An 11,355-nucleotide genomic window follows, 5' to 3' on the forward strand; every position below is an offset into this window, starting at 1 on the left:
GTTAGAGCTTCCTTAAAGGTTATACCTTCAGGTCCTTCTTTCCTGGCAGCCTTTGGGGCTACATCTTGTTCCATCCTTTGGCTTTGTCTTTTCTCGCCTCTCTGCTTTGGTTTGGGTTTTTCTACCCAGGTACCTTCAGCCATCTTCTTTTCTCGGGCAAGTTTCTTTTTCTGTGCACCAGATAGTCTTTTTTTAAGTTTGATCCCATCCATGGAGGCAGTCATGCTATTAATAGCTTCCTGCCCCACTTGAGATGTTGATTGGGTAGAGGTCATTTCTACCTCTTTTGATGAAGGGTTCATTTTATCTCCTTCAGTTGGTTTTTCCCTAGTTTCCTTTTCTTTTGCAGAAAGGTCTACTTTGGGATTTTCACCTGCAAATGCAGTAATTTGAGTTGTATTTTTGTCATTTTCAGCCATAAATTACCTCAAATAAAAAGCTCAGGTAAAGAAAGTCAGCCCAGCATTGCCTGAGTTACTGGGTAAGGCAATTACTCTAGATGTTCGCCAGTCAAACTAGAGGCTCCGTTAAGACACTATAACCGCAGTGCCATTCACCCAAGGCACGGGTCGCGTAACACCTGGGTTACGGGAGTTGGTTCGCGACCTCCTATTTGTTATTCAGAGGCTATCCTGTCAGTGCTACAGGACATTCGGCTATCCACCACCTGCCGTCGCGCCTGGTAGCCGCTCAAGCCCCAGGAATAAGCTTATAAATTACATGTTTTAAATTATAATGATTTATAAAACTATTGACTAAAGTAAACAACATCAGGTTTTCTGTCTGCATCTATCATTTATGTTACCAATGTAGTTACTTAAACTGATTAACACTGATCCAGATGTGCCAACCCTCTGGCTTTTTGCAAGTTATTTCCTCCTCCAGGATTTTCGCTTATTTTAACGCTGAACGAAATTTTCCTTCATATGCGTCTCAATTGTGTCAGAGCTGGGCGTGGCCTGAGTGATGACGTTTATCGTATGTCTTGGCCAATCAAGAGCGCTATTTCGCCTTTCCTTTCTGCGTCTGCTATTAGTAGAATAACTGCTGAGTCAGGCTTCTCTTTGTAAATACTGCTTTGTGATTGACTGCTTTTGGAAGCAAGAACGTTCTTTGTATGCACTGAGAAATTATTTTCGGATCGCTTTCGTTGTACTCTGAAGTGAAGAGAAGTCAATATCAGCAACTTCGAATTGAAGTTTGTTTTTATGCTCGAGCATTCGTTTTTCTGCCTTATTAGTCAGTTTTCTGTGTAGATATATATAATGGCGGCGAAAAAAGTTAATATGAAATACAGTAGAGAACCATTTATCCGGTATCCAGAAAACCGGGAAAAATTTGGATCGGTTTTCCTGCTATTTTAAACTAGAACGATTATGAAAAAAAGCGGAAATTGAACTCATCCTTGAAGTTGAGTAGAGGAAAATGTAAGGAAGGGGAGAATTTTTTTCCCCGTTTATCCATAGAAACGTCATTTTCCTCCGTGACCTTGAAGGTAGGGAAAGGAAGAATGTTTTATTTTTTTCCTTTAGGCCGTCAATCAAGCTCAAGGGTGTGGCATGCTGATTTCGTTTTCTGTTTGATTTGCGAGGGGGGTGGGGAAAATGCATTGCATGCATATCAGTGAACAGAAGATGAAAGAAAAAAATATATTTATCTATTTGACATCGATTAAAAAAAATAAAATCTTTTTTTTTCTGAATAAATTCTCATTCTTTGGAAGTACGGTATCATTTGCAAGTTTCTATTGATGTGGAATCACATCTGCTGTAATTAAATATTGTGTTTTTATCAACAAAAAAAAATAAAAGGAGAATTGTTTATTAATTTAAACATAGGATTATTTTATGAAGCAGATTGCAGTTTTGTTTTTCTAATTCCACTACTATTGATTTTTTTTTCTTTTCACGATAAATTTCGCACTCAATAAATTAATTCTTTTTATAATTAATTTTATTATAGTTTTTTTTTTTAAGAATTCTGTTGATCTTGCCTTGTTCCGGGTTTTAATATTTATGCTACTGCCTTTTTTAACTATCGTTTCGGTTCGATAATTTTCAAGTGTTTTTATTTAATTTAATAAGTTTTCCTTTTATTTTATCGTTTCCCCCGTATAATTAGGAATGAAATATATTGCGTTATTTAACCATTGGTTTTGTTCATATTAGTTAATTTAGGAATTGTAATTATTTTCAAAAAATAAATACGAGAATTTGTTTTATTTAAACTTGTTTTTCTTGTCTAAACTTGCAAATTTTTTTATTCTTTTAAATGTTATTTTCTACCATTTTTTTTTCTTTTTAAAGTTTGGAGTACCTTTCTTTTTTCTCTTACTTTATGCATTAGGCTTTTTCCTTGTAATACGGGTTCGATACAACATCAATTAACTACACTTTTTGGTCGATCCAGAAAACCGGGAAATTCAGACATCCAGGATAGCGATGGTCCCGATCGTTCCGGATAATCGGTTCTCTACTGTATTATATTTTTTAAAAATAACAGATATTTTAACCTATTTATTTTTAAACAAGAGATCACTAGCTTGAATCAATTTATAGTTAACTAAATGAATTTCCTTCCTGTTGTTGCTATTTAGCATTATAGATATTAATATTGACTGTTGTTTAATTTTGATATATAATTTTAACAATATAAATAACTTTTTGAATTATTAATTATGTACTAAATAAAGTCTCCCTTGAGACAAAATGTTGTTTTTAAAACTTTTGTGTCTTATTTTGCATGTTTAACTGTTGCGTGATCATTTTTCTCTTCCTTAGGAAAACCTCTTTTTTCATTTTCCCAGGTTGGCACGTCTGCTGATCTTGTACTAGTAGTAACCACTTATGGTTATAAAATAAGTTTAAAAAATAAATAAATTTACTGAGCTGGTTTGAAGCGAAATGCCTTAATTAAACCTAGTCCTCTCTACTATGTATGGTATTAAATCCCATTGTTGTGTTAAAACTTTTGACTAGTATTTAATATATTTCAAATAATGTGAGTTTTTAATAACCTTTGATGTTGCATCTATCTTTAGCAGATTAGAACATGCGTATCTACTATATTTGAATTTCTTGGAGATGAGTCTCATAATAATTCTAAACTAGCGCTTGTGAAAGGTGCTCATTTGTCAGTCGAGTGTAAATGGTCAGAAGTTCGAACTATATTAGAGCCTCTACCTATTGAATGCATTTGTTTTGTTGTAAGTATTAATGATACTTTTATTTCTGTAGCTAGTGAAAATCTATTTATAAATGCTTTCACTTATAAAGTTTCATTTGAGTTCTAAAAAATGTTCTTATTTGCTGATCTAATTTCATTTTATTTATTTTTTTAGAACATGTTCATTTTTCGAATTTTGTTTAGATCATGTAGGTTTTGAACGAACTGCCATAGACAATTTTGACCCATCATATGTATTTTTATATTATTATCAGAAATCTGAAAATTTTTACTAAACTTTTTCAAATGTTTTTGATTAGGAGTTTTTTTTTTTTTTTAATTTTGCACTAAACTTGAATCAATTGCTTATATGGTGTCTTGCTGTCCAATATAAGTGTAAAATGCCAAATGGAGAAGTCTCTCTAGTATCAGTATATTTTAAATTAATTGGGAAAAATAAAGAGATAATGTTTATTTATAGAACTATCCTCACTCAAAAGGCATGGAACAGAAGTTGTTAAACAGATTCTGTTGTAATGCTCTTAAGGGTAATCATAGCTAGTCAGATATATGAAAACATACGACACCTGCATGGGTGCAAGTGTTCCGTCCCCAGGACGGATTTCCGTCTTTCGAAAGTGTCCGCGGACGGAAGTAAGACGGAAACAAGACAGACTTGAAGACGGAAATCGGAATTTTTTTTTCCCTGTCCTTAAAAATATTTTTTAGGTCTACGTTATTGGTCTACTTTCTTATGTCCTGTTGTTATTTTATCAAAAGACAGATGAATAAATATTTTTTGTACAGTATTTAAACTTGATGTATTATGGTAAAGCTTTCTTAGACAGTTTGCATATGTCGAGGGGGTATTGCGTATGTTAGGTATTTCAGTCAAAAAAATTTTCAGTCTTGGCCTTTTTTCCAACTTGCACCCATGGACACCTGTCTTCCTTTGTAAATCAGGAGGAATCCTATTTTGACTCAGTTTGCACTCCCAACTTAGCCATTCAAGAATATCACTGTGCTAAAGTTTCCTGGTGTCTGTAATTTTTGAAATTCTAATATATTACCTTAAAATACCGATTAAAGGACCTCCAAATTTTGACATAAGATATGTAAAATACCAACTACTATTGTTAGATTTACAAAATCAACATGTGTCAAAAATAGTAATAATAAGGAATTTGAACTATGAATAAAATCAAAAATAAAAATATTTATTTTTCCTAAATTTGCAAATGTGGGCTTTTTTTTTTTCACTCCTACTATCAATAACATTAGGGACAATTTTATTTTGTGTATCTTTATACATTTTAAACTCAAATTAGTTTCACTTCATTAATGTTTATAAACTTCGTAAATTTAAGAAGATTTTCTTTAATGAGTCCTTTTGTATATTTATACTTGTAAAACAATACAAAACTGGAAAAATTATGTAACATATACCAAGTAAATATTCTGTCAATAAGCTCAGCTGTTTGTTGGAATTCAAACCTTCAGGTAACAATATAATCACATTTAATGGCAGACACTGTTAATTATAGAAATGTAAGTTTTACCTCCAATCGTTTTTGGTTTTTTAATTGTTCTTTGAAGTTTATACTAAGTTTAGAAAAATGCCTTTGAATCAATAAATTTACCAAAAGAAAAATGCTATTTTTCTGAAAAATTCTAAAAGCTCTTTTTTTTTATTCAATTATTTATTATCATAAAAAAAGATTTCAAAATGCCATTGTTTCTACAAATCAGATTAGTTTAATTTTTAAGACGTTAACCCATTAACAGTTATTTAACAACTGATAATGATAGTTTTATGTTGAATTTCGATCAACAAAATCTATATATTGTTCTTCAAACTAAGATTTATGAAATTGGGTGAAGCAGAAAGTTAAAATAATTGATGAATGAAATAATTCTTACATGTTTTTTTATTGTTCTTAGAAACTAAAAGCTGTTGCTGGTGATGATGAAAGTGGTGCTTTTCTCAGGTATAAAGAAATCAAGCTTATCAAGGTGATTTACTAGTTTTGTTGATATAATGCATGTCTTTTCTTTGATTGCATTTATTTTCTTTGTTGATAAATATTTTGATGTATTCATTTTCATTAGTAAAATCATGTATCCTGCTATCTTGATCTATTAAATGTTAGCTTAGATATAATATTTGGAAGGAATTATAGAAATATACTGGTATAGGTCATACATTATTAGCTTCTTGAAAATTAGCTTCAATCTAAGAAAAAAAAATATTTTAATTAAATTTTTAACTTCAGAATGCTCCAGTTATTTTAGCTTTCCAGTTAGTCAAATATCAGATAGTCTGGCCTTTATTGTAGTTGTTAAATAATAGTTTGATAAGCATTTTTTTCTTCCTCAATTGATGATAGGCTACAATTTTAAGTTCCTAAAAAGTTCTTGCTAGTTGGGATTACAGAATGCTTTGTATTTTACCAAAGAATCTCTTTGCAACATTAACTAAGATAAAGTAATATATTTAAAAATGAGAATCAGGCTCAAATAGTCACTATTGATAAATAAACTTGGTATTGTCACATTATTATTATAATAATGGGTGGTGATTATTGTACATCCTATATTTAATTTCTTTTTCTCCTTTTGTTCAAGCTCTTGAAACAAGGCTTTTTTCCAATATTGTTGATAGAAAAGTTAAAACGAACAACATTAACCACTGTAGAGGATTGAAATTACTCTTTTCCAACCAAAGCTCGATATTAAATTAATTATTTCAGCTTCACTTCAATTATTTTTGCAGCTATTGAGGAAATATGACTGAATTTACTGAAAATATGTTAAGTCATGCAATTACTTACCTGAAATATGAGTTGTTCTTACTCACAATTTCTTAACTATTTTGAAAGTCACTGAACTGGCTGGAGTCAATTTATTGTATGGCTGTATCCACAGGGTGGCCACCCACTTGGAATTATCATTGAATTTTTTTATACTGTAAATATCTAAGAAATTTGGTTAACACGTTCGCTGCGACCGACACGCTGGCGCGTCTGAGCGGCATCTCCTGATATGCCAACGACACGCTGGCGCGTTGATCGACTATGATAAGTTATATGCTCTGTGTATAGTGTGGCTTTGGAAGTTGAACGGAGAGGTTGTTTCGGCACGTTGGTGAAACATTATTTTTTGTGGTTGGTTTTTTAAAAAAATTTCGAATTTTTTTATGTGCATGATTAAAAATGGCGGATGATACAAGTGTGGCAAGATCGTCACAGCCCAAGAAAAGAAAAGTAAATAAAATATTGACTGATGCCAAAATATTAGAATTGTTGCAAAATAGTGACCTTTCGGATTATGATAACACAGGCGAAGACTACAGTTGGAAATCTTCGGACGCATTGGATGTGTGGGTTTAACCCACAAAGCAGAATACGCTTAAATGATGAAAACACAAGTAAACTGGAACACAACATTTACTAATACTTTAAATGTTTAACTTAAATCTGAAAATCGTAATGTTGAATAAATATGTACAGAATCATCATCATCTACAATCTTAATCCTATGACGGATATCGGCCACAGACTAAAAAGAAGGGCGAGTTGTTCATACTTGCATGAAAAAATTGTTCGTTCTTTTATAGAGCATGATGTCTTACATCACATTGCTTAACTGATTATTTCTTTACTTATCTTCACTTCTATCCTGGAGACGAATCTGCAAAAGACTGAAACACTAAAGTTTATAACTTGAATTTACTTATTTCCACATTCGGCCCCCTTTATCAATAAAATACTGACATTTTTCTTTACTTAAAGCTTTCGTGAGAAAATCTGCTAAATTGTCTTTACTACAGATGTACTCCAATTTAAACAATTTTTCTTCTAGCATATCGCTAATCAGCTGATATCTTACGTCTATGTGCTTAGTTTTCGCATCTTCAATCGAATTTTTGGAAAAATAAATTGCAGCTTTATTGTCACAGAGTTGAATTAGTACAACTATATTTTGTAATATATTCAATTCATTTAAAGCTCTTGAAAGCCAAATAATTTCTTTAACAGATTCTATAAGTAAGATGAATTCGGATTCCATAGAACTAAGAGCTACACACTTTTGTTTACTCGATTTCTAAGTGAATGGTATACCTGCAAAATATATTATATGCCCACTTGATGAATATCTGTTAGTTAAATTGCATCCCCAATTAGCATCAGAAAAAGCTACTAAGTTATTTTTATTTACACTTCACAAGTTAATTTTTAAATCTTTCGTATTAAACACATAATTTAATAAATCAACAACTATATTCCAATGTTGATAAGAATAACCATTACAATATTGCGATAAAATATTAACTGAAAATGCAATATCAGGTCTACTTCTTTTTTCTGAAAAAGAAAGACATCCAATAAGAGTTCTATATGGGAATTTTTTCATTAAATCTGTTTCAAAATTTCTTCTTTAACTTTAGGTGGTAATTTAATTCCAGGTTTTAAGGGCAAATTTACAAAAGTTTTAGGTAATTCTTCAAATTTCTTCATTAACTTTTCAATATAAGTTACTTGATGTAAATAAACACTATCATTTACGGTTTCAAAGTTTACACCTAACAAATATTTCAATTTGCCTAAATCTTGAATTTCTAATTTACTTAGAAGTAAATCAACAGCTTCATCAATTTTGTTTTGATCTTCCCCAAATAACATGATGTCGTTGACATGTACCAAAAGAATAACTTTAGATTTTAATTTATAAACACAAACAACTTTCTAAACAGGAAAATAATATGTTTCTTCGTTTTTCTGGTTTTCCTAGTAAAATATAAAGAACATTAAAACCCTGTTTTGTAATCCTGCTTCTGAGGATGGATATTATAATTTTTAGTGATAGCAAATGTGTTAAAAACCTGAAAAAATCAGAATTTTTAAAAATTAAAAAAAGCTTGAATTGTTTTCTGAATTTAAATTATTTTGCCATCCATTATACCCCCTTTTTTTAGAAGGAAATTTATCACCAAACAGTTGAAATATCTTGCTTTAAAATTTGCTTCATTATAACCCCGTTAAACTAGAATGCCACACAAAACTCTCCTATGGTTGCTAAATTAATGGAGACTATTATGTTAGAGACTGAAGAATGGATTAGGATATTTGCTTCTGTTTATAAAAATGGTTTTTTTCTTCTAGTCCATGAGCTAAATTTATTTATCATTCAAATTTGTTCCAATGCCTTGGGAGTATTTTTTCTTTTAACAGAATCATGAACAGTTGATAATAATTTAATAATGGATTTTTTATTGCATTCTTTTTCTAAAAGCTTTTGTACTCCCATCTAATGAAATTGGTAAATTATTTTTTCTCAATAAAGCCAACCAAGCATTCATTTTCTTACAATCGCTAGCAGCAATGTTTGTGGTCAAATCATTACTATAGTTCCATTGATGCTAATTTTCTCAATTTCATTTTGACCTTTAATAACACATTTTATTAAAAAAAAAAAGTTCTTTTATGAACCAACTGTATGATAACATTTGATTTTACTGTTTTGTTGGTAAATATTTAATTATTGATTAAAAATTCAAATTGTGTAGTAATGACAATGTGGAAAGTTCATAAATTTTGCTTGCATTCCAGAGGTGATAACCATTTCTCCTTTTACCCTAAAAGAGCTGGCAGAAACTAAGGAGTGTATGGGAACCATGTTAAATGACGTGTAAACATAGAATATAAAATAAAAACAATTGTATGTGATTATTAGGAAGAAAAAAAAATTTTTTTTTGTTCTGCACTACACAGGTACGAAATTTTAGTTGAGCAATTCCACGGTAAAGTCAACCAGATAACCAGCATTTTAAATTTAATATTTTTAATCAAACACAATATCATTTTCAAGCTGAGAAACTTGAGATTTAAAACTAATGACTTTTAACTTATAAATATCAGTTTTAAGTTAGTTATATTCTGGTTAATGAAAGGCTATATCATTAGAAATTTTTAACTATAATAAGTGAATCTGTAACAAGTGCAGTTTTTTTTTAATAATTCACACTAATAATATAAAATACATTAAATAATAATTAAAGCGAACTGTAACAAGGCAGGTTATCTTGCACAAATGTGTAAAAACATATCAAATTCTCAATGCACTTTGTCATCCCACTGTGCCACTAGGATATAACATAATTAAATTATTTTTCCTATTTAAATCAGGATTCTAAGTCTTATTTGTATAGTCTATTTTGATTGAGAAAATAATAAATGTTTTGCTGTAAATTAATAATTAATTTTTTTTATGTTACATCCGTTTTTATCTATTTTCATCTCTTATTTCCCTTTTTCTTAATAAAATCCAATCTAATATTCTTTTAAGTTAATTTAAAGCAATGTATTTCACCTCAGTACCGTAATAAAATCTGCTTAACTATGCTGTACTTAAAGTACAGCATATCGATGAAGTTTTTTTTGTGTATTTCCTTTTATTTATTTGAGGTATGAGGTTTCTTTTAGTTATTTAAACTAAATTTTAATTTTTTGAGAAACAATTTAACTTCCTTTAGAACATTTTAAATCAATAATTTTACTTTAAACTTGAAAAGTGTATGTATTTAGAAAACAATGTCACCTTGAGGACATTGTTCTTTGGTTTTCTTTTCTGCAGAAATGTTGGGGAAAAAAATTTCTCCAAAAATCATTCTTTTGACTCGTTCAGTTTTCATCGATGTTCTCTTTTGTCCATGCGGTATTTTAATCATTCTTTCAGCAGTTATTGCTACGAATTTTTGCTTTGTTTTTCCTAAATCCCAATATTTTTCATTGCTCAGTTATTATTTATATTCTCAAAAATTTTTGAATATACGGATATTATCACAACATGCAAAATTCAAATTGGGGATTTAATAAATCCTTCTTTCACGCGCTTCTTTTTGTCAATATTCTGGTTGATCTACGCGGTGTTTCAATTGTTCTTTGACAGTTATTGCTATGAATTTTCACATTTTTTTACAAAAACAAATCATATTTTTTATAAAATTTAATTAGATGCGAAACTCAAATCAATTAATTACTTTTAATGTCATGATTTCATCCTATTTTCAACTTTTTATTACTAGTGCTACTGAACTCCACAAGGATTTCAAAATTCCGATTATTTCTCAGTTAATATTATTTCTTCACTTAAAACTTAAATTGCACGTTTAAATAATCAGTTTTTGACGTGTTCACTTTACGGCTATACTATCACAAATCCATGTAGTAGTAGTGTTTCAATTGTATTTTCAGCAGTTATTGATTTAGATGTGGTTTTTAAATATCCCGATATATCTCTGACAACATGGGAAATTTGAATTTTGCTCATGAATATTTAATTTTTAAAGCAATGGTTCTATAGCTTTTCTTGAGGGGCAGGGGCATTTAATTACACAGTTTTTAAAATAACATATTTGAAGTACGATATTATTTATTACAACTACCAAATCTTTAAACAAAACATGCATTTAGTACCTCCTTTTTGAAAAGTTCAATTCGCGGTTTTCATCATCGATCTTTTTTTTCTTTGTTATCAAGGGCGCCGGAAGAATAATATAAAAGGGGGTGCAACTCTCTAACAAACTACCCCCCCCCCCAAAAAAAATTTAATATTCTTTTATTACATTTTGTTTTGTTATTACATATACTTTCATCTGTTAATTTTTTTCAAGATACATTTCTTCATTGTTTTAACAAGATATTTAAAAAAAAGTACGACTTTCTTGTACTTACAAATTTTGCCACAAGAAACTGTATTGATGGCGCTGGCATAGCTACTGACTTTGAAACACAAATAACTACAAACCGTAGTTTTGTATACTAACGTGCTTGTGCACGCTTATCATTGGCATTTATTGTGTTGATGAAGTTCTGTAGTTGTGAGAAGTCAGTTTGTGTTATACATCTTTGTTAAACTAAATAACTAATAGAAAATATAATATTATTTATATTTTATTAAATGAAATTTAAAAATATAGCTTAGATATCTGCCAAGTTTGTGCATGCTCAGTGTGCATAAGAAAAGAATCAACGATGACTCAGAATTCATTGAAAAAGTTATAAACAGATTTGGACAGCAAACAAGACGATTACAATTCTTGTTTGATTAAACAATTTTTTAATTGTTATGTATCAATAATTACTTAATTATTTGCTTTTTAATAAAAATATTTTTAATAAAATTTTTTTA

General features: G+C 29.9%; 2 protein-coding genes across 2 annotated transcripts in view; one reads left to right on the forward strand and one right to left on the reverse strand.

The window, feature by feature from the left end:
- Window positions 1-419, reverse strand: part of LOC107452597 (coiled-coil domain-containing protein 63-like) — a 21,095-nt gene extending 20,676 nt beyond the window's left edge. Inside the window, exon 1 of the mRNA XM_071187720.1 lies at window positions 26-419. Within this exon, the coding sequence (XP_071043821.1) occupies window positions 26-419 (394 nt within the window). The remainder of the gene's footprint in view (window positions 1-25) is intronic.
- Window positions 1-11,355, forward strand: part of LOC107440093 (zwilch kinetochore protein) — a gene marked incomplete at its 3' end in the record, with an annotated part of 65,578 nt that overhangs the window by 39,320 nt on the left and 14,903 nt on the right. Inside the window, 2 exon segments of the mRNA XM_071187324.1 lie at window positions 3,041-3,205; window positions 5,107-5,178. Coding sequence (XP_071043425.1) covers window positions 3,041-3,205; window positions 5,107-5,178 — 237 coding nt within the window.

This window comes from Parasteatoda tepidariorum, chromosome X1, assembly GCF_043381705.1.
Source record: "Parasteatoda tepidariorum isolate YZ-2023 chromosome X1, CAS_Ptep_4.0, whole genome shotgun sequence".
NCBI classification, from domain to species: domain Eukaryota; kingdom Metazoa; phylum Arthropoda; class Arachnida; order Araneae; family Theridiidae; genus Parasteatoda; species Parasteatoda tepidariorum.